Source organism: Sturnira hondurensis, unplaced genomic scaffold (genome assembly GCF_014824575.4).
Source record: "Sturnira hondurensis isolate 20B ecotype Veracruz unplaced genomic scaffold, ASM1482457v3 Scaffold0015509, whole genome shotgun sequence".
Classification (NCBI taxonomy): Eukaryota; Metazoa; Chordata; class Mammalia; order Chiroptera; family Phyllostomidae; genus Sturnira; species Sturnira hondurensis.
This window is the reverse complement of record NW_028088140.1, coordinates 13,208,400-13,231,141: the sequence shown is the minus strand read 5'-3', so window position 1 is coordinate 13,231,141 and position 22,742 is coordinate 13,208,400. Positions and strand designations below refer to the sequence as shown.

At 52.7% G+C, this 22,742-nt stretch overlaps 2 protein-coding genes across 2 annotated transcripts in view; one reads left to right on the top strand and one right to left on the bottom strand.

Annotated features, from left to right (window-relative positions):
* B4GALNT3 (beta-1,4-N-acetyl-galactosaminyltransferase 3) overlaps positions 1 to 19,078 on the top strand; it is a 100,764-nt gene extending 81,686 nt beyond the window's left edge. The window contains exons 4-20 of the mRNA XM_037064816.1: positions 1,910 to 2,005; positions 2,489 to 2,579; positions 2,998 to 3,098; positions 3,589 to 3,656; positions 4,963 to 5,041; positions 5,138 to 5,204; positions 7,103 to 7,246; positions 7,977 to 8,086; positions 9,071 to 9,171; positions 9,444 to 9,505; positions 10,157 to 10,946; positions 12,405 to 12,724; positions 13,398 to 13,551; positions 13,777 to 13,849; positions 14,241 to 14,394; positions 15,029 to 15,155; positions 16,931 to 19,078. Of these exons, the coding sequence (XP_036920711.1) occupies positions 1,910 to 2,005; positions 2,489 to 2,579; positions 2,998 to 3,098; positions 3,589 to 3,656; positions 4,963 to 5,041; positions 5,138 to 5,204; positions 7,103 to 7,246; positions 7,977 to 8,086; positions 9,071 to 9,171; positions 9,444 to 9,505; positions 10,157 to 10,946; positions 12,405 to 12,724; positions 13,398 to 13,551; positions 13,777 to 13,849; positions 14,241 to 14,394; positions 15,029 to 15,155; positions 16,931 to 17,039 (2,646 nt within the window). The 3' untranslated portion in view covers positions 17,040 to 19,078. The remainder of the gene's footprint in view (positions 1 to 1,909; positions 2,006 to 2,488; positions 2,580 to 2,997; positions 3,099 to 3,588; positions 3,657 to 4,962; positions 5,042 to 5,137; positions 5,205 to 7,102; positions 7,247 to 7,976; positions 8,087 to 9,070; positions 9,172 to 9,443; positions 9,506 to 10,156; positions 10,947 to 12,404; positions 12,725 to 13,397; positions 13,552 to 13,776; positions 13,850 to 14,240; positions 14,395 to 15,028; positions 15,156 to 16,930) is intronic.
* An 825-nt stretch (positions 19,079 to 19,903) lies between these two features.
* NINJ2 (ninjurin 2) overlaps positions 19,904 to 22,742 on the bottom strand; it is a 99,706-nt gene continuing 96,867 nt past the window's right edge. The window contains 4 exon segments of the mRNA XM_037064817.1: positions 19,904 to 20,217; positions 20,691 to 20,874; positions 21,380 to 21,453; positions 21,455 to 21,609. Of these exon segments, the coding sequence (XP_036920712.1) occupies positions 20,708 to 20,874; positions 21,380 to 21,453; positions 21,455 to 21,609 (396 nt within the window). The 3' untranslated portion in view covers positions 19,904 to 20,217; positions 20,691 to 20,707.

Genomic DNA, 22,742 nt, shown 5'->3' with positions numbered 1-22,742 from the left:
TCCCTGCCAGATACAAAATCTCCAAAACTTGGAGAGACACAAATCCTGGTGGGGTTGCCATTCTGGGCCTGGGGAGGAAGATGGTGCCAGTGGCCCCTGAGAGACTCCCCACCTACAGCCTGAGGGTGGGTGAAACATGGTTTGAGGGCTGGCTTAATGCTGAGTGAGGGCCTAGACCTCCAAGGGGGTGGAAGGTCCTCTTTCTGCACTTGCATCTCCTGGCCTGTAGTTTCCTGCAGCATCTCAGGCGAGGCCAGGAGCAGAGAGGTGGGAGGTGGCCAACCACACTCTTTCTTCCTTCCCTCCTTTCCCTGCCCAAACCCACCATGGTCTCTGACCTGGCTGAACACAGCAGATTTTTCTGGTGGTATGCCCTCCCTCCACAATTTGTTGTGGATCTGAGCACACAGCCCTGCAAGTCCCAGGAAAGGGCAGTGAGGCCATTGGCAGGAGACACTGAATCTTATAAACGGGACTTAAGGAATTTATCCAGAAGTAGCACAATGTACTTATTCTTTCCTTTCAAGAAGCCTTAACCCTCCCCCCACCTACCCAGCCCACATTTTCTCACCCACCCGCCCCAGGAGTGATGGCTGCTTCCCAAGATCCCACATTCCTAGCATTGGTCAGGCCAGTGCACCCAGGAAGTTCTAAATTGCTGAAGGGATGGGGAATGACAGGCTCTCTTGGGTCTTTACTGGGTCCGGCTGTAGCCAGTGTTTCCCCCAGCGGAGGCCTGTGCCCACCCATCAGCCACAGCTCAGATCTTTGGCGTTCCCTTGAGGAGTTCTCTACCCCCATGTTCTCTTCTTTCACCATCTCCCCCTCTAGATCTCTTGCTGGAGACCTCCTGTCACTTCCTTCTATCTGGACTTCCAGTCTGGGGGCCCTTCCTCCTCTGTTTTCCTAAGGGCAGCTTAGATTTTGATAATGGATGGGCCACAAAGAGAAGGGAGGGCAGGATCTGTTTTCGTAGAGTAATTGAGGTCCCACCGCCTACAACCTGGAGATTAAGCTCTGGGGGAGGGGAGGAGAAAAGGGCTGAGGTGGGGTAATCTGAAACTTATTGTCCAGATAAATTGGGACGGTATTCCCCTGCTTCCCCTCTCTCTCAAACTCTAGGCCTCCACCCACTCAGAGTACTTGCTACTGCCTTAGCCCTTTCTTCTGAAGGGGGCCCTCTGTTCCAGGCCTCCCGCTCTCTCCTGAGGAGGAGAGAGAGAATACATCCTCCGCTCCTGCCTTCCTGCCTTCCCAGCACTGCCCAGAAGCCGCAGGCACCTGGCTTGATATTCCAGGGAGGCCTGGGCTGAGTGGGGCTTTGAACGCTTGAGACCGGTGGGAGGCCAGGAGGTGAGGTCTGCAGATGGGCCCCCAGAGACCTCCCGTAGTGCTTTTCCAGCTGCTGCCCCACAAGGGGAGCCCCAAGTGTGAAGACCACTAGGTAGATAAGGTTTCACCAACAGACAGCTGTGATGCTTTCCTCTTACTAGGCATTAGGAGAGGAGAGGGAGGGGAGCGAGTCTTCTGCTAAAACCCTCACTTGGCACTTCCAGTTTCCTCTTTCAACTCTGCCATTTTGTCAAGGCTGTTACTCCCCCTTGCCTGGGGAATGCAAACCAGCCCACTTCCTGCGTGGAAAGAGCCAGTGTGTGTGTGTGTGTGTGTGTGTCCAGAAAAACAGACCCAGGCCTCAGGGCCAGGCCACAGGGATGAAGTTCCTGAAAGAATCCTGGGGTGCCAAGGATTGGAATGAGACTGAAGTGAGCCGTGACCTTCAACAGTGAGAGAAACTCACAAGCTGGGGCTGCAGTGGCCTGTGCCTCTGTCTCTCCACCCTGCCTCTCAAGCCTTGGGGCCACGGACAGGTTCAGGGTGCTCACTCTCACTCACCTCTCTGCCCATGCAGTTCCGGGGCCGCGCTAACCTGCACGTGTTTGAAGACTGGTGTGGCAGTTCCATCCAGCAGCTCAGGAGGAACCTCCATTTCCCACTGTATCCCCATGTGAGTGCTATGGTCCCTTTCTTCTTTCTTCCTCCACACTATCTCCTCCCCCTCTACCCAGTTCTGCCTCTTACCCATGCCTCCTCCCACCTTCTGTCGTCCTGATCTTTCCTTTTTTTCTTGTTTGCTTTCTTTCCTTTATTTTGTGAGCCCTTCTTTCCTCTCTGCACAGTATCTACCTTCCTTGTTCCGTTCCCAGAGATTCCTTCTGCCGTCCTCGCCAGCATTTCAGATTTAGACTCTCACTATGGCCGTCATATAGTTTACCGGGGGCCACCACACACAGTTATGCTGGTTGTGCACTGCACAGTGTCACCTGGATGAAGCGCCTGAGTGGGGGTGGAAATCTTGCCTATACTCCATGTCAAGCTCATGCCCTGTCTCACTCCCTCCTAGTCTTCCCACCAGCCCTATGTGAGCCAGTCTCTTCACTTTCCTCTTCCCTCTACTGGGTAACGGTTTCCCTCCCCTTTTCTGGCGTAGATCCGCACAACTCTGAGGAAGCTGGCCGTGTTCCCCAAATGGACCAACTATGGCCTCCGCATCTTTGGCTACCTGCACCCCTTCATTGATGGTGAGGCCAGCCCCAGTGTCCCACCCTTCTGCTTTCCTGCACCAGAGTTCTTTAGGGTATCCAGAGAACATAAGCCTGTAGCTACAAAATAAGTCTGCACTGGAACACTGTTAGTATGTCCTTGAGGAGAGGGGAGATTGAGTCCAGTGAGGTCCCATCCAGCCCCATCCCCACCCCCTCCCCCAGGCTGAATTCATTCCAACTAGTGTTGCAAGTCTGAAACTAGCATCACCTCTCTCTCTAGCCTTTCCTTCTTCATAGTATCTCCCTGGATGGAGAAACCCCATTCACTCTACAAGAGGGAAGTCATGCACCAAGCACCCGAGAGAATTTAATTGCCTCAACACAATATAGTATGGCCCTCAGTCCTGGCTCTGATGTTCTTGCTCTCTCACCTGGACTCTCCCCCACTGCCCAGGGACAATCCAATTTGCTATTGCTGCAGACGACAATGCAGAATTCTGGCTGAGCGAGGATGACCAGGTCTCAGGCCTTCAGCTGCTAGCCAGTGTGGGCAAGGTAGGATCAGCTCAACCCTGGGGCTCTCCCCTTGGTCCCAGGTGCCAGGCATTGAAGGGATCCCAGCCTCCATCATAGACTCTCATTACCACTCCTACCTCTGCTGTGATTGCCAGGGAAGAAGGTGGGAACAAGAATCATCCTCCCTCTCACCCCACCCCATTTTACACAGTTATGAACAGGAGGAGGAAGGAGTCAGGACAAGGCTTGGAAAGGACCCCAGGAAGATTGAGTCCTTAGCACGGAGCTAAGGACTCAGAGCTGAGGGGACAGAGTGCTAGGGCCTTTTGGGGAGGGTGGAGGTGCTTCTTGCCCAGGTCACTCCCTTTGCTCGCTTCTGTCTTCTGTCTCATCATCATTCATCATCTCCTCCCTCTTCTCACTCACCTTTTCTCTTCCTCATTCCTTCCTTTTTCTTCACTCACCACCTCCCATCCTTTGTATTTTCTCTTTTCCACCTTCCTTTTGCTCTGTTTCCTCATATTTCCAGACTGGAAAAGAGTGGACTGCCCCAGGAGAGTTCGGGAAATTTCGGAGTCAAATTTCCAAGCCAGTGAGGTGAGTAGGGAGCATCACGATATTCTCAAGAGTGGTGAAGAAACCCCAGCCTCCCGCAGGTGCTGAGGCCAAGGCCAAGTCATAGAGCCTAGCATGTCCCCGCCGCTCTCCAGCCGTCCTTATTTCTGAGACTCAGTGTGCTGGGCACCCATGCATATTAGTAAATGAAGTCTTTTTTTTAAGATTTTATTTATTTTTCTTTTAGAGGGGAAGAGAAGGAGAGAGGGAGAGAAATGTATGGTTGCCTCTCGTGAGTCCCCTGCTGGGAACTGGCCTGCAACCCAAGCGTGTGCCCTGACTGGGAGTCGAACCGCGATCGTCTGGTTCGCAGGCCCGTGCTCAATACACTGAGCTACACCAGCCAGGGCCTAGTAAATGAAGTCTTTGACTTAGAAACCATCTGGCTCGTCCTTCCTCATTTTGCAGAGGAAGAAACTGAGGCCCAGAGGGGGGTGTGACTTAATGAAGGTCACACAGCTACTGGACACTCTGGACTGGAAAACAGAAATAGGTCTCCTTGCTCCCAGTCCTTGCCTTTCACATTCTGTCCATACCCTCAAATGTCCACAGCTGTACAGCCTAAACACCTGCTGCCCTGCCTGTGCTGTATAAAAGGACCTAGTCTCAGGGATCCCTTAGTAGCCTGGAGGGAAACAAAGGCCTTTGCCACGTAATAGTGGCTGGAATCACTTTAACAGCTGGCTGGGAGACTTAGCCCAACGTCAGAGTGCCACCTGGTGGCTAACATACGCACAAGCAAGGACATGCATTGGCTTGATGGTAATAATATCTATATTGATAATAACAACAGTCCAGCTTGCAAAGAGCACTTGCAATGTGCCAGCCTCTGTAGTGTAATGCAGCATAACAGCAAACGCCATGGGCTCTGAAGCAAATCCAAATTCCTGGGTCCAAATCCCAACTCCACCACATATTACCTCGGCCACTTTGGACAAATGACCTCAGATTTCTGTGCCTCAGTGTTCCTATCTACAAGCAAGGATTAAGTGAGTTAGTGTATATAAAACACCTAGAACAGAGCCTAGCACAAAGTAACAACTCTCTAAGGGTTAATTATTATAATGTATTTGATTCTCCCCATTGTCCTGTTAACGTTAGTAAGTGGTCTAGTGGGGACTCTGACCTAAGTGGTTAAACGGCAGGACCCCGGGACTCCTAAGAGCAAGGAGACGAGAGTTTGGGTGGTGAGGTCCTGCAGGACTAGGTGGGCACAGTGGAAGAGTGGGACAGGGGCAACCACAGGGGCCCGGGACAGCCTTGTCTCCCTACTCTCTCCTCCTGGCAGCCTGTCAGCCTCCCGCAGGTACTACTTTGAGGTGCTGCACAAGCAGAATGACGAGGGCACTGATCACGTGGAAGTCGCGGTGAGTTCCACTGTCAGCTCTTAGCTTTGTCTCTTGAACCCTTTTCAAAATCTGTCTGCCTCCAACCTTCCATGTCCCCCCTCTTGCCTCTTCCAGTGGCGACGGAGTGAGCCTGGAGCCAAGTTCACCATCATTAACTCCCCTTCATTGTCCCTCTTCACAAGTGAGTACAGGCTCTGAGATGGAAGCAGGATGGTGCCCACACAGGAGGCTCAGCCCACCTCGGGAATTGGGTGAGGGGAAGGGTGGGAGGAGGAGGCTAAAGCTCAAGGTGCTTAGAACATGGATGTGAAGGGACAGGAACAGAACCTAAAGGGACCCTAAGGTCAGAGGTCTTTAACTCTCAGGGGTCAGAGATCCCTTTGAGATACTGAGGGAAGCTCTATAAGTCTTCTACTCTGAAAAATTCCCTTGTGCACCCCTACACAATATTTTGTATGTGATTCCAAGGACATCCAGGGACTATGAACTATGGGTTATTTGTAAGAAGCTTACTCCAGATGGAAGACCTGAGTGAGGACAGTTGGCTGTTTCACAGATGAGACAGCGCTCGTTCTTTCCAAGCCATGACAGAGGAGAGGAAACTCTCCCAGCTGTTTTGACTTTGCAGTAAATGAGTTCTTCCATTGCACTGTTCTTTGCTTATGATTTTCTTGGCAAGAGTCTTATCCAGAGGTCCCACTGAGAAGTTGCCACCTGGCAGGTGGGGCCATGAGGAAGAGCAGACAGGGCTAGACCTTAAGGGGAGAAGGAAAAGGCAGGTGCTGGGAGGGGACCTGGAAGGCTGGGTGTGTGTGTGTATGTGTGTGTGTGTGTGTGTGTGTGTGTGTGTGTGTGACAGGGCGGGATGGAGAGAGAACGGGTGGCTGGGTTCACAGGAGAAGGTGCACGTGTGGAACAGGCAAGGTGATGGGAGGAGGTTGTTGGTGACCAAAGCAAGAGGCCGACAGTCAAAGCAGAAGGGGCAGTTGCTAGGTTGCTGTGAGAGAAAGAGGGCAGAATTGGAATCCATAGATTCAATGTGAATCCAGAAGAAAGAGACCCATATCAAAGCTCAGGTAAGAAACTAGTCAAATGGATCAGAGTTGAGTAGCCTTGGATGTACCAGGAGAGCTCTCTTTGGGGCTGAAGACAAATGAACCCAGGAAGAAGAGCAGAGAGGCAAGCAACCCTCAGGTGAGGAGTAGGGCTTCAAGGACCACTGGGGGGCACCCTGCTCGTGGTAGGCAACTCGACCTGTCTGTCCCAGAGGCATCATAGCCTGCAGGCTGAGACTGTGCCTGGGCTCAAACTTTGCCACTTATCAGTTGTGTGATCTTAGGCAAGTGACTTAGAGTCTATTCACCACAGTTCCTAATCTGTAAAATAGGAATGATAATGATAATGATACAATATATAAATCAAGTGATGTTATGAAGATTAAATGTATTATTTGTAAGATGCCTAGAACATGCCGGGCTTATTTTGTGGTAAGTGCTGTGTGTGTGTGTGTGTGTGTGTGTGTGTGTGTGTGTTGAAGATTTTATTTATTTATTTATTTTTAGGGGTGGGGGGAAGAGAGGGAGAGAAACATCAATGTATGGTTGCCTCTTGAGTGTCCATACTAGGGACCTGGCCTGCAACCCAGGTGTGTGCCCTGACTGGGAATCCAACCAGTGACCCTTTGGTTCATAGGCCCACACTCAATCCACTGAGCCACACCAGCCAGGGCTATATGTGTTTGTTCAATAAATTAAAAATACTTACAATGACAAATTTCCATCAGGTCACAGTATAGCATTTTGAGGAAGCTGTGTCTTTTTAGAAGTAACACAAAAACTGTGGTGTATGCTGATCATGGGGCTAGTGGAGGGGTCGAAGGGAGATTACAAACTGAAACTGCAAGTTCTGGGGGTTTAGGGCCAGAGGGAGAAGGGTTGAATACAACTTGTGCTGTCCCTGGGGGCACACAGGAGCCTGACCCAGCCTCTTCCGGGCCCCTCAAAGAAGCAGGGTCTGGGCTCTGGGTTTGGTCTGCTCCAGGGCTCACAGTAGCCCTCTGTTCTTTCCTTCCTGGCCCAGATGAGACATTCCTGAGGATGGATGAAGTGGGCCACATCCCACAGACTGCAGCCAGCCACGCCGGCTCCCCAGACTCTCTTCCCACAGAGGAGCAGCCCCTCGCTGACATGCTTCGGCCTGACCCTCGGGACACCCTCTATCAAGGTGAGGCCTTGGCTGTATGCCTGTCACCCAGTCTGGGGACAGTACACTGCCAGGGCCATGGTGTGGGTGGAGGAGATGCAGGAGACCTGCAGTGCCACCACAGTGCCCCCAAACCCGGAAGACTGTGGTGTAAAATACACCATGCATAATGAAAAGTATAGAAGTACATGTGTACAGTTTTACATTTTACAGATCATGACAGAACACACGTTTGTGCAACTACCAGCCAGGACCAGAGAGCATGAATGAGAGCCCAGAGTTCTCTGAGCGGCCCCTGCAACCACAGCTGCCATAGCTTCTTGTCACCCAGGGAGAGAAATATGTTCCCACTGAGGTGTTTGAGTCTTTTGACAAAGTCATGTCCTGCTCTACCCATACCCCCACATCTAGAAGGAAATTCAGTTATTGCACTGCACTAGGGTGAGGCTAGCTCTGGACAGCGATCCCAATGCTATATTGTGCCTTGAACTAGAGACTATGTGAGCCCTCTGTCACCAAGGTGCTGTGTGGATGCCCTGCCCTAGATGAGTTGCGCCAGCCTTGGTCTGGCAGCCTCAGTCAATGGCCATGGACTCTGACCACAGCTGCTTCGAGTGGATACAGAGAGGGGCCTGCTAGGGGCAGAGGGCTTCAGCCTTACCTCTTGGCCAGGAGCCTGGGTGGTTGGAAGCCAGCCCCAGTTTCAGGCTCCCACCTCCACCCTCATCCCTCTTCCCTTACCGTCCCTCAGTGCCTCTGATCCCCAAGTCTCATCTCCGCCACATCCTGCCTGATTGTCCCTACAAACCCAGCTACCTGGTGGATGGGCTCCCACTGCAGCGTTACCAGGGCCTCCGGTTTGTAAGTCTGGGGCCCACACAGTGGGGGGCAGGAGAGAGGCCTTGTTGTCTATGGCTGAGATAGGGGGTTGTTGAAGCTGACTGCCCCCTCCTCACCACATCACATATCAGCAGTCTGGAAGGTCTCACAGGCCCCTGGGCTGGGAGAACTAGCATTTCAACTTGCTTCTGGCCCAGATGGACTTCCCTGCAAAGCCTGAGAATTCTTGCCTTAGGAAGCCCCTACACACCAGTTCTGCCACAGTGATGACGTGAGTTGGGCTGGTGTGAGGCCTCCTACACTCCCTGCTCCATGGGCCACACAACCGTGGCCTGCCTGGGTCAGTCCTGCCAGCCAGGCAGCCAGCAGTATTCATTACACTCATAGACAAGCCACTGGGGACAGGAACTGTGGAGGGGAATGAAAGAGAATCTCCAGTCCACGTGGAAACTGGAGAAGCAGAATGAACACTGTTCAAGATCAAGAGATGATTACGAGAGAATGCTGGAGACAGGAAGAGAAAAGCCAGGACTTGGAGGATGGCTGGGGTGTCACTGAGAAGGTTTTGGGTGGAGATCACTTTGAGCTATATTTAAGGAAGGCAAAAAGGAGTGTAGTAAATAATACAAGGGGTTGTTCCAGAGTGGTGGGAGGTTGCAGATAAAGGTGCAGAGGTTGCAGGAGAGGGTAAGATGGCTGGAGGAGGAGGGCAGGGTCTCCAAGGCTGCTAGGGAGAACAAGCTGGGTCAGGAGAAGAGGGACACATGCATTGCGGAGTAAGCTAGGTCAGGGTTCCAACAGCTCCAGAGAGGCCAGCGAGGAGGCATAGGGAGTGGGGCGGAATCCTGGTCTGTGTAAGCAGATGTTTCATTCAGAGCACAGAGCAGCCCCTCTCTCCCCACTAGGGCAGGTCCTGAGGAGCTGGAGATAGGCTCGCCTCAGGTGGGTGGACTTCTTACCAGGATCCCACCCTCTTCCTCCCGCTACTTCTTTCTCTACCTCCAGGTTCATCTGTCCTTCGTTTACCCTAATGACTACACCCGCCTGAGCCACATGGAAACCCATAACAAATGCTTCTACCAGGAAAGCACGTTCTACCAAGACAGGTGAGCAACAATGAGCAAGGCAAGAAGACAGTGCTCTGCCAGAGCCTGGGTGGTTGCCTGGACTAGAGGGGCTGCAGATATCCTTCTAACCCGAGGAGCCTTGGCTCTTCCTGGGCACTACCCAGGTTCACAGGCCTGCACACTCCCACCCAGCTTCCATCCTCTGTTCTGGGCTGCGGCATGACTTCTGACTGCTGCTGGGACTTCCAGCAGAATTTCCTGCTTTGCCTTCAGGGCACGGGTGCCATTCTGCCTGTCTCTTCCTCCTACAGATTCAGCTTTCAGGAATACATCAAGATTGACCAACCTGAGGAACAGGGTCCCGAGCAGCCAGGTACCGAGTGAGAGCTGAGGCTTCCAGGCCAGGCTGGGAGGGGTGACCACTGTTCATTTCTAGAAATGCAGACCGTGCCAGCCCTGTCCGTGAGGAGCTTGAAATCAAACCACACAGCCTCTCCTCCCTCACCCAAGGGCATGGAGCAGTGCCCCTGGCTTTTCCAAACCAAGGCCCCTGTAGAACGTGACCGTTGGTGATAGCAAGTGGGTCAGCTGGGGGAGATTCCAGGCCCTAGAGGAGATTACTTGGGCTGCGCAATTGAGGGCGTGCTGTCCCTGGCACATCGCTTGAGAAGTTCTGCTGATGCTGCAGAGAAGCACTGTCTTCCTTTGGCCTTTCTTCTTGGGGCCTTAGGGCCTGGCTGGGTCCATTTGTTGGGATCCTCCGTGTGCCAGGCACTTGCTAGGCACTCTGCGCTTTATATCACTCCCCTCCACAAAAACCCTGTGGCAGGTGGATTATTAGTCCCTTTATGCAAGTGGAGAAACCAGGGTTACTGAGGTTGAGTGACTTGCCCCAGGTCACACAGTGAGTGGCAGAGCCCAGATGCCACCCAGTCTGAAACCCTGGTGTCACATATAATCATCAGCTGTCTTGTATCTTCTTGAGGAAAGGTTGAAAACTCTGAATGGCTGTTATTAACAACAGGTTTTGAGGAAGGCCTTCTAGAAGAGTCCCAGTATGGAGAGGCGGCAGAGGAGACCCCTGCCTCCAATGACCGGAATGCCAGGAGGCCAGAGGGAAACCAAGTGCCTACCTCTATCCCAGAGCAGGATGTCACTGACTACCGCCTCCGAAGCCTGAGGAAACTCCTGGCGCGGCCCCAGGAGGGGCTGCTGGCCCCCTTTTCCAAACAGAATTCTACAGCTCCCCTCCCAGTGAGGACCAGCAGTGTCCCAGGGCAGCAACCAGAGAAGAGGGAGAGAAAACCTAGCCCTGAGCCCAGCCAGGATCCACCTCACTCTGCCAAGTGGCCCCCTGGACACCTGGTGGGGAACTGGCCTCAAATCAAAAGGCCTGGGCCCACAGGTGATGGCCCCAGGAAGACTCTAGGGCAGTCCCAGTGGCTTAGTCAAGTTGAGTCCTACATTGCAAAGCAGAGGACGGGTGACAGGATGGAGCCTCAGACCCTGAGAAGGGGCTGGCCTGGGGCGGAGGAGGTGGTGGCAGCTGCAGGCCAGGAAGGACAAGTGGAGGGAGAGGAAGAGGGTGAGGAAGAGGAAGAGGATGTGAGTGAGGTGTTTGAATACGTGCCCATGTTTGACCCAGTGGTGAACTGGGACCAGACCTTCAGTGCACAGAACCTTGACTTCCAAGCCCTGCGGAGCGACTGGATTGATCTGAACTGTAACACATCTGGCAACCTGCTGCTGCCGGAGCAGGAGGCTCTCGAGATTGCACGGGTCTTCTTAAAGAAGCTCAACCAGAGAAGCCAGGGGTAAGGTAAAGGGCTCTCCTGGGGCCATGGCTGAGGAATGTGGCAGCCTGCTGGCCCGGGGAGCAGGGACCTAGGGGCTGCAATGGTTCCCCTGCTGCAGACTCATGAGAAGGACAAGTGCCTGGAGCCCCTGCCCCTGGAGGTGACCTGGACCAGTGAGGCCTTTGTCCCACCGTCAGGGAAGGGTCTGCAATGCCTGGGGAGGTCTGACAAGGGCCGGTCCCCTCTCTCAGGGAGAAAGCTAGTAAAAAGGCAGATCAGGCAAAGCTGAGGCTAAAAGAAACTAATAAGCCCAGATGTGAGCTAAAAGGACTAGGGCCGGAGATGTGGCTGAGTTCTTTACTGTTCCATTCATTTAACCAATCAGCATTTTTTCAATTGAGATCAAATTCACAAACCCTTTAATTTACCATTTTATAGTATACAATTCAGTGGTTTTTAAGGATATTCACAATTTGTGTAACTATTACCGCTATCTGATTCCAGGACATTTTTTAAAATCACTTTTAAAAGACTCCCTGTAGCTAATAGTGGTTAATCCCCACTCCTCCTTCCTCCCAGTCCCTGGCAACTGCTCCTCTACTTTCTAGCACTATGGATTCACCTGCTGTAGACATTTTATATAAATGGAATTATATAATATGTGGCCTTTTGTGTCTGTCTCCTTACACTTAGCAAAACGTTTTTAAGGCTCATCAATGTTGTCAATGCATTGCATATTTCAGCCCTTATATTGCTGTCTCATGTCCCATTGTGTGGATACTGTGTATCATCAGTTAATTGGCATTTGGGTTATTTCCCCTTTTTGGCTGTTATGAGTATAATGCTACTACGAACATTCATGTACTGAGGTCTTGTGTGAGCATGTTTTCAGTTCTCTTGGGTATGCACCTAGGAGTATTCCTGGTCATAGGGTAACTCTACATTTAACATTTTGGGGACCTGCCAGTCTCTTTTCAAATCAGCTGCACCATTTTACATTCCTATCAGCAGTGTATGAAGGTTCCAGTTTTGCTACATCCTTGCTAACATTTGGTACTTACCCTTTTTAAAAAAACAACCATCCTAATGGGTCTGAAATGGTATCACATTGTGGTTTAGATTTGCATTTCCCTAGTGACTAATGAGTCTGAGCCAACCAATCAACATTTATCTAATTGTGTATTATGTACTGTTGATTGAACAGAGCGTTTTATTAATGAGGGTCAACTCCTGAAGGAAACTCTCTCACCTTACATATGAGCTAAGCTATAAAGGACTAGAGATCACCCCAGCTCAGTAGGTGCATTTTTAAAGATAGAGGCAGGGAACACTAGAGAGGGTAAGCATTTTAGCCAATGGCAAAGCTAGGACAAAAACCAGGGTCTCTTAACAATTGGCCTTGCAGCCTTCTACCACACCATGCTACCCCACATTGGGGAAAAGAATTACTCAAGGCCCCCGCCCTTTTTGCTGTAGGAGATACCAGTTACGGCGCATTGTGAATGTGGAGAAGCGTCAGGACCAGCTGCGTGGGGGTCGCTACCTCCTGGAGCTTGAGCTGGTGGAGCAAGGCCAGCGCCTGGTACGGCTCTCTGAGTATGTGTCTGCGCGAGGCTGGCAGGGCATCAATCTGGCCGGCGGGGAAGATGCCGAGGCCCAGAACCTGCAGGGCCTGGTTTGGGGACCACACAACCGCCGGAGACGTGTCTTCAGTGTCCAGGCCCCAGAGCCCAAGCTGTGCTGGCCCCAGGGCTTCTCCTGGGATCACCGCGCTATGGTCCACTTCATCGTGCCTGGTGAGCCTCCTGCAGAGCAGGCACCCTACGAATAATCGTGGGCACCCAGGTCTCTGCTCACCGACTCAGATCTCACAGGAACTTGTGAAAACAGCCACTTTACAGTTGAGAGACTGAGGCTCACAGGGGAAAGTCACTAGTCTATGTTTACATGGCTAGTTCACATGCAGCTGGGAACACACTGACCTGAGGCTGTCACTATTGCTGTGGCGCCACGTTCCGGGGTTGGTTGACAATCTGCTGGGATTGTGCTGGGTTTCTAACTGGTCTGGGGAAGTACAGCAGAGAGATCTGAATAGAATGGGGTAGCTGCTTTTTATAACCAAGATGGGACCATGTATCAGACAGCAGTATGACAGTGGGGTAGGACAGGAAATAAAGGATGATGGTAAGATGGACGGATTACAGGGCTTTAGTGTTAGAGCATGGGGGGGCACTATGAGAGAGCTGATGGCTGGTCCCAGTTGAAGGCCTTCTCGGAGTGTAGAGGCCCTGTCAGGAGCGAGCTCGTCTGTGCCTTCTGTCTTTGTGCTTCATAGCCACCAGTTTCCCACAGCTGCACTGCCCCGAGCAGAGGTGTGATGGGGCTCCGACTCATGCAGGACCCAGGAGTGAACATGCCCTTCTTTGTGTTACCTCTGCTCCTTTCTCTCTGCTTGCCCTACTTGGGCAGTGAAGAACCAGGCACGCTGGGTGCAGCAGTTCATCAGAGACATGGAAAAGCTGTTTCGAATCACCGGTGACGCACACTTCAACATCATCATCACTGACTACAGCAGTGAGGACATGGATGTCGAGATGGCCCTGAAAAGGTCCAAGCTGCGGAGGTGAGGAGGTTTCCCAGCTAGGGTGCAACATGACCCTCTTCTTCCTGAAGTCAGGGCTGCTGGATCCAGGGCAGAGCCTGGAGGCTCATCCAGCTTTGCTGATTCCCAGTCTCTACCCACAGTCCCATGCCAGGAACCTATCATCAGCACTCTGTGCCTGCTAACTTCCTTCAGGGGGCACCGCAGCCTCATCCTAATGCTCAGCCCTTCTCCCCTTCCCTGCAGCTACCAGTACATAAAGCTAAGTGGAAACTTTGAGCGCTCTGCTGGACTTCAGGCTGGCATAGACCTAGTGAAGGTAAATGGACTGGGGGTGCTTGAGGGATGTGACTAAGGATTGGGTAAGATGCAGAGAGACATTTGGAGTGTGTGGGGTGGCCAGCTCCTCAGGGAAGAAGGAGTGAGGAGATGGGGGTCCTTTCTGTTGTACTGCCAGGGCTGAACGAAACAAACAACAGGGGAGCATTTGTCCAAGTCCTGGGAGTCCACACAGTGGGGGAGGGGTCAGACTCAACTTCTCACTGGGAGAACTGTGCTCTGATGCCCCATGCAGTGAAAATCTGCCCAGTACTTTGGTGGCAGTTTGTTAGTCATGCAAATGGAAAGAACCAGGGAGAGCAGCTTGACCTCCTAGGCCCTGGCCCTAGCCCTTGACCCCCTAGCCCTGAGCCTTCCACATGTGTCCCCAGGACCCACACAGCATCGTCTTCCTCTGTGACCTCCACATCCACTTTCCAGCTGGAGTCGTCGATACCATCCGGAAGCACTGTGTGGAGGGCAAGATGGCCTTCGCCCCCATGGTGATGCGGCTGCATTGTGGGGCCACCCCCCAGTGTCCTGAGGGTGAGCTGTGCCCTGAGCTGGGGAGGGAAGGAAAGCCCTCACCAGCCTTGGTTCTTAGTCCCGGAGCTGGAAACAGTTCTGCCACAGCAGGGTCACACCCCGCCCCTCCCCCCGCCCCCGCTCCTCTGCTTACCTGGACAGTCCAGAGAAGCAGCCCAGGGGCGGTGCCGACAGCACAGCTGCAGCTGCGGCAGTAGTGATGAATGTTGCCCATCCCATCTTCCCCTTCATTCTTTCATCACAGTTATTACACATTTACTGTGTGCCAGACTCTGTGCTCTGTGAGGACGCAAAGATGGAAAGACAAGGCCCTGGTCCCTGAGAGGCAAGGAGCGCGGCACTTGGCTGTGCTCTAGTAGCTACTGTCCTGAGATACTACTGCAGAACTTACTGCAGAGCTATCTGCAGCCCTTGGTCACTGCTTAGTAGGACTACTGCTTTCACTGGACCCTGGACCTTAGCTCAAGGGGCTACCCCCAAAATAGGCAAGGAACTTACCCAGATGAGATAGTTTTCAGCTACAAGGACTGTATCGTGCGTCTTTCAGAAAAGGCTCTAGGGCTGTCCTCTGGAAGACGTCTTCATTCCTTTCTCCGGGTCCTGGCTCACCTCACCTGGAGCTTCTTGTCCACAGGCTACTGGGAGGTGAATGGATTTGGGCTCCTTGGCATCTACAAGTCAGACCTGGCCAGGATCGGGGGCATGAACACCAAGGAATTCCGAGACCGCTGGGGTGGGGAAGACTGGGAGCTGCTGGACAGGTGACTGGGCAAAGGGGGCGTCTGAGGGGTGTGCTAGAATTCTGCCTATCAGGTACTCGGGGAAGTGGGTACTGGGTGAGATCATCCCAGACCCAGGCAGACTCCCCTAAAGCAGGTGAAGGCACTGGACTCAGAGGAAGCTCTGCCACTTACTGGACTCCAATTACTTCCCTTGCTGAAACTCAGTTTCTCTCCCTGTTAAAAGGGGAAGGACACTGCCTCTGTCTCTGTCACTGGGCTGGTGTGGAAAGTGCTTGGTAAACGGTCAGGGGAAAAGTAAAGTGGATCTGTACAGACATAAGTGATAATGTTCTGAGTAGCAAGCAAGTCTCAGTGGGAGCACATGGCTTCGTCCTCCAGGATGAAGCTGCCTGGGGGAGGGGGGCTAAAGTTGTGTCATGGATAAGAGAGACAGGCCAAGGGGTCGAGAAAGACTTGGGGGCCAACAAAGGAGGTTGTGTGAACCATTAAAGAGCAACAAGCCACCTGAGAGGTTCTGGGTCCTCAGCAGCCTGGGAAGACGGGAGTTTCAGGGAAGAGGAGAAGGATAGGGCAGGGAGCTGGCTGGTCCGGGCCTCTAGGTTGTAGAGGTTTGTGGAACTCGTGGGTGGTGAGGATGTGGAGGCTGTGTTAGTATGAGCTTCCTCTTTCAAGAAATTTGCTGCCAGGAGGAGGGGAGGGAAAGAGGATGGTACTTTGAGAGTTGAGCCTGAGGGGCAGGGGCAAAGGAGAGAGGGCTGGGGGAGGAATCTGAGAAAGAAAGGGTAGAATTGCTGGAACTGTGTCCAGGGGAGGGGGACAGGGCAAGGTAAGGAGCAGCAGGGCAGTGGGGACCTTGACAAGGGAGAGAGACACTTCTTCCTGAGAGACAGGACAAACACAGCTGTCCATCACTGGACCTCTGTGCTTGTGGGTAGTTCACACCCACTCATTTGTTCCTCCCCAAACCTCCAAATGAGAAAAGCGAGTCTTGAGAAGTGAATAACTTGCCCCAAATCTCACAGCTAGTAAGTGTCGGAGGCTTAAAAACTGAATGTTTACATTTTTTCCTTAGAGGAAAGAAAGGAAAGAAAAATGATGATACTAAGAGAATTTAAAGTGCAAAGGAGGGAGGCGGAGGGAGCTTATATGAGATTAGCCAGATCCAAGTAGATTCCCAAAGTGGACAGAAGCTGGGCCCAGTGTCACCTCCACCTGTGGTCTTCCTGCCGGGCTGGGAAGAGGCAGCCTCTGGTTCAGTTCTCAACCTTCCTGCCTCTGCAGAGGGCCAGGGAGAAGGAAACTGCTTCAAATTCCAGTAACTTCCACCCTGCCCAAAGTACAGGCTTCTTTTGTATTTTATTTTACTTTTTTAATCTAAATGGGCTGTGCATGTGGAAAGGGGACAGCGAAGGGCTAGGGACAAGGTCTGCTTCAGCCCTCTGCCTCTGTCACACACTATGACGTGTCCCCTGCTGGCTGCATGCCAGGAACTGTGCTGAGCGCCTATGTCCACCATCTCGTCATTACCCCACCCTCCAGTGCGTGGGTGCCATTGTCACCCTCTTTCTAGAGATTAGCAGACTAAGGCTGTGAAAGGTGACGTACATAACTTACACAGTATGGAGCTGGGGCTGAGGCCCAGGCTGTCTGGCTCCAAAGCCCACACTCTGCACTGCATCTTGCTCCCCTGCCCTGTGGTGGGCGAGCAGGAAGACAGGGACAGGTCTGTTAGAGGTGTGGAGCCCAGTTGCCACCTATGCTTCTGCAGCTCATCCTGCCCCTCCCCTACTCAGGATCCTCCAAGCAGGCCTGGAAGTGGAACGTCTCTCCCTCAGGAATTTCTTCCATCACTTCCATTCCAAGCGAGGCATGTGGAACCGCCGCCAGATGAAGATGCTGTAATCCTGAGCTGTGGCCTGCTGGACCAACAACTTCCTGCCCTTGACTTGCAGCTGCTCCCCCAGCAGCCTGCTGACTGCTGGAGGGAGCGAGAAGGGAGCAGAAGCCACGGCTGGGCCCAGAGAGGCCTCAGCACTAACACCCCCACTCCACAGGGGCTCCCCCCTCACATGGAACAGCTGCTAAGGCCCCCCCCCCATCCTCTGGGCCTCCAGAGGAAGCACTTGGGGAAGGGGGTCCAGGAGGAAGTTCTCAGTCAGAGGTGGAACAGCTCCTGGGCAGGCTGTGCTGTTAGGTCCAGGAGAGGCCTGCCTGAGTGACACCTGCCTGGGTTCTTGAGATGCGTTCCAGCCTTCCCCCCAGTGCTCGTTGCCGGAGCAGTGTGACCAGGAACGGGAAGCTCTTTGGTTGGATAGTTTTTATTGATTTTTATTTTTAAATCAGAATAGAAAAACTTTAACTGTTCAGGCCCAGCATGAACTGTGAGAGGGGGAAGAGTGGTGCCTTTCAGGATCGGCCCCACTTGCATACCTCAGACACACTCGTATGTAGAGTTGTGTCCCTCGGCCCTGGACCCAGAGCTGATTTACAACCAGAGGAGCTGGCCCCTCTTGGAGCACTTCTGCTCCACCCCAGGCTCATGCCTTCCAGAGATATGCACATCTCTCCCAGGTAGCTGCCAAACAGCTGGCCACCAACCAGGGCATTAACCTTACCCTCTGTGCAGTGCTGGCTTCAGACCCATCAGAGGCACAGAACTGGCATCGTCTTCCTGGTGCAACAGGGGGTTGGGAGACGAGGAAGCAGTGGGCAGTGGGCTCATCCTCATGTTTGGCATATGGGCCAAGCAGGACAGGCAAGGTGGAGGAGGCCAAGAGGAAGAGGATGTGGGTATAAGAAAGTAAACCATGATTAGGTGAGAGAAGGGGCCAGGGGCCAGCAGGAGGGGATGAAAAGGGAAGTGGAAAGCTTAAGCCCACTGAGCACAGTCCCCCCAGACTTGCCCTCCTGCAGGGAGTGCCCCAGCTGTGGCCTTGAGTGGAAGAAGAGGAAGGGGTGGGAGAAACCAAACCATAAAACTGGGACCAGGGTAGGAAGTGGCAGGGTGACAGGTCTGGGGAGGTGAAAACATGGTTCTGAGATCTCTTCCCCAAGTGGAAGGGAGCAGGGGCCAGGAGGAGCTGAAAAGTGGAGCTAGTTCAGGTAAAATAGCCCCTGGCCTTTGTGGTCTAGGTCACTCTTTCTGTCACCTGATGATCATGCACTTGTCTTGCACTAATGATCTCCAGGTGCCTTTGCGCCTGGGCATTTTTCTACTGCTGCTGCTGCCTCTGCTGCTGCTGCTGAATTCACCAATGGTGCATTGGACACTGGATCCTGGACCCCAGTGGCTGTTAAGAAAGGCAAACAGGGCTCCCTGCTGTGAGGAAGGGAGGCCAGTCAGCAGGCCCAGCTCCACACTGTGAGTCTGAGGCACAGCATTTGGAGAGCTCACCCCACAGGCTCTGTAGTTACCTAGAGCATGGACTTGGCATGGGGAAGAATGAGCCTATTGAGAACTCTTGAGCTCGAAGAGAATCCTTGCCTGTCATAAGAAATCAAGAAGGACAAGGACCTCTCAGTGGCTTATGGATGCCTATACTTGCCTCTGGGGCTGTGGCTCTGTAGGGTCTCTGCTCCAGCTTACTTACTGCCTTTGGGAAAAAAAGGTCTGTGAGGAGTAGGCTAGAGCTGCAGTTGGCCAGCTGGGGTGCTAGGTTTCTTTCTGGGGCCACTCTTCATAGTTGGGTATTCACAGGGAGGCCTAAGCCCACCCAAACAGCCCTCCTGCTTTACTTCTCCAGACAAGAGGAGCCAGCCCAGCCTCCCCTGCCCTGCCCACCACCCCCTCTGCTCTTGGCCAGTGCCTTGTGTGTGTGATATTTGTTACCTGCACACCATCTGCCTTAAGGGGGAGGACCTGGCAAGGGCTCTTACCCTGTAGGGAAATGTCTAGGGTGGGGGAGGGACTGGGATGCTGGGAGAGAAAGCATTAAATACAGCATCTTCATAGAAAACAGAATGGCTCTTGTTGTTTTCTTATTGCCCATCATGGTAGTAGAGGGTTGGGCTGAGGGCCCCAGTGTTCACGTCTTTGTCCTTTGGCCATCAGGCCTCTTTGAAGGATGTGCCAAGGACCATTTCATAACACCCTCCACCCTTTCCCATTAGTTGGTGTTGGCTGTGTGGCAGACGGTGCCCCCTCCCCAAGCTGTTCCTGCATGAGGATCTCACAGATGAGATTTGACCCCACTTTTTCTGTTTGGCAGATCAGTGGAGCAAGGGTGGTGGACACCCTGGGTGAACACAGCTGGAAATGGGGCCAGAAATGGTTTTGGTGAGCAGTGGAGAGGAGTTGAGGTATGGCTTATTCTTAAAAAGCAGACAACCTAAAACTCCTTTCTGCTTGAGCTGAGGACGTCCTGTTGATGCTTTACAGGTGCAGATTGACCTCCCTGGTTATATTTGGCATAGGCATAAATCAAAATTTCTTTCTATTCCTTAAACACGTGCCCCCCAAAAGGAGCTAATATGAAAGCTAGAATAGGTTTATAGTGGGTCTCAAAAAGGAGTGTGCATACATGCATTATTCTAGAATTGACTAGTAATTAGCCCGAGGCGGGTGGCACATAGAAAGTTGACTTGGCGTACACCTCAGAGGAGAGCAGGTGATTAAAAGCTTTCCCTCCATCCAGGCTTGGAGCCTTCAAACCCTTTCAAGGACACAGATGGAGATGGCAGCTCAGACGCAACTAAAGACATAAAAATTGACTTCAGTGGATTTGCAGAAACTTTTATAGACAGAAGTCATCCCATCTTACCTGGGAATGAATGGGGCAAAGGGAAGGAATGGAGTAGTCAGAACCGGAGTCCTGAAGCTGGTGGGACTGGGCCTTAGGCAGACTGCCTCAGGGGCAGGCACCACAGGAGGGAGGGTTGTCACTGCCCCTGTCTGAGCTCAAGGCTCTAGGCCAAGATGCAATTCACTTGGACCGGTATAATGGCCCCCTTTCATTGAGGTGCTGTGGGTAGCAGGCAGGCATCTACACTGCCTTTTCAGGTGCTCCTGGGAGCTGTGGAAAGTGCTTGTCAGCCTGGTGGATCAGGGAGGAAGCGGCAGAAGCAGCTTCAGGCCTGGTACCTGTGGGGGACACAGAGAAGAGGTTGTGAGGGCGGTGTTCTCAGACTCCATCGAGCCCTTGATTATTCCCCTGGCAGCCTTCAAGATGTACATGCTGACTCAGTAGATCTGGAGTGGGCCTGTGAGTCTGCATATCCAACAAGCTCTCAGATGCTTTTGCTGCTATTGGTTCATGGGCCACAAGAAGAAATCTCAACTTTCCATCTTGCCTCTTACTGGAGTGGCAGAGCCAACCACTAACCACGCTGCCTCCCACCCCTCTCAGTCTATGGAAACACCTGAGCCTATAACCTGAAGGAGAAGCACCATTAACAGCGTGAAGGGTCTTTCCAAGTCCCCATCCAGCTCTTCTCCAAGACTCCCTTTTTGCTCCAGATCTGCCTTATCCTTTTCCTTGGCAAGTATTTCTCTTACCCCAAATCTTCAAAGGTGAGAAAAAGCTTTGGGCCTGAGAGCCTCCCATCATGTCCCACCTGGGTCCCAGCTGAGTTCAGAGAAGATCCCTTGAGCTCCTGGCAGCCAGGAATCCTGTCTCATGTGCCCCAAAGGCTGTAATGAAGATGTTGATGACAACAGTGATGAAGACCAAGCTGGTGGCAGCATTGTTGATCTGGTTTAGTCTCCACTGCTTTTCTACCTCATTGAGGTTCAGCCATGCTATGGAGAAATGAGGGTGAAAGGTAAAAGTCAGGGTGGGGGCAACAGCCTGGAGCTTCCCTTACAACACCCACTAGAGTTCAGAAAAAGTCCAGCAGCTCCAAGATCCATGTGACAGAAGTCTAGGGAGGGAGTGTCACTGAACTTGATGGCTCTTCCCTCACTGACCAGTGTGAGGGTGTCTGTGTGGTGCCTCACAGAGTCGGGGTTTGGGAAGCCGCAGTGGGTCTTCTAAGAGTGGGGGTGGACTCACACAGAGGGTAATGTGGAACTCGGCTACAAGTTAGTGGGGAGTGTCGTTCATCAGGTATTGTGGAGTGGCCACCATAGGGAACACCAAGATGTAGAGCAGGATGCTTGTCGTCCATCCCTATCCATCCCAAGGTGGTACTTGGGCATTTGTAGGTGCAGAGGGCTAACACCGGGGGTTAGTGCATGTCTGAGAGACACAGGGGCTCAGCTTCCCACTAGGGGGCACGGAGGCCAACTCTAGGCTTGGGCTCACCAATGACCACCAGGAGGATTCCAATGACGACCTGCAGGAGCAGAGAGATGCTGATGAGGGTGGTGAGGGTAACAGTATTGAGAGGACAGCCCCTTCTCCAGCACCGTCCTCAGCCGCATGGCATTGGACATGAAGAGAGCCACATCCAGCATGCTCTCTGCCATGCTCTTCTTGGTGGCATAATGGTTCAGGTTGATGGGTTGGCTCCTGCTGGGGTCAGGGTTTCCAGGCTGTAAGGAAGAAAGCACAGGCTTACCTGGGAGGCTCAAGAGGGAAGCAGTTGAGGGACTGGAAAGAAGAGTGAGGTTTTAAAGCTCTCCTCCAACTGGCTGAGGGCAGGTGACACCACCCTCAGTTTTATGGCCTGAAAGAACTCTGGAATAATGTAATACAGGTTTCACAGTGGGTAGGGTTGCCCTTCCCTCGCACCTTCACACATCCAGCTGAAGAAAGCCTGGAGGAGTCTCAGCCACTTATAAAATGTACGTTTTTTGCTGTTTCACAGGGGCCAGACCTGGCCTAGGGCCACTGTTTCCTTCTGAGAGGAGAGCCTGTCAGAAGACAATAGCAGGAGGCTTGGGTGGAGTAGGAAAGGCACCTCTCTCCCAGAACGACACCTCCTGAGGCAGGACCACAGTTTAGCAAGCGGGAATGGATCAGGAGCTGAGGAAATGGCCCCTTCTCAGCCCCTCAGCCCCTGGCTGCAGCCCAGCTCACGCTCACCTGTGGTCAAACAGACTCAGGTACGGACACACATCTGGATGTGTGTGTGTGTGTGTGTGAAGCTCTGAATTTGTTTTTTATTTTCTGGCTAGGATTTATTGGCACAATTTACATTTGCTTTGATTTGATTTTTAAATATAAAACAGAGCTCTTATCCTCAAGAAGTCACTAACTCCAGAAGAGGGAGTCACAGTGCAGGGTATGTGGATTGGAGCTCAGGGTGAGCCAAGTTCAGACTGGGTGCTGCAGGCAATGCACAGCCAGCCACTCAAGAGAACTTGGGTACATTTTGGGGAGGTTATAATGCAGAAGTGCTGCTTGGGATGATTGGCCAGGGGAGGGCCCAGAGGCAGGAGACCTGTCAAAAGGTATGGCATTGATTCAGGGTCAGGGTGACAGGGAACTGAACCAGAGTGCAGGAAGGGAGAGGGAGGACCTTGGGAGATGTCACAGCCTGTGGTCGGGAAGCTACCTGAGTATTGGGTGGGTGGGGGGTGCCTCTCAGAGGGTTCTGGATGCTCCTCAGTGCCGGGCTTGTTCAGAATCAGCTGGCCAGGGTGCCAAGGCCATTAGCTCACAAAGACCCCAAGGCTACAGCCTGTGCCCCTTGCCCATTTGGCAGTGGTTTATCCTGGGTTCC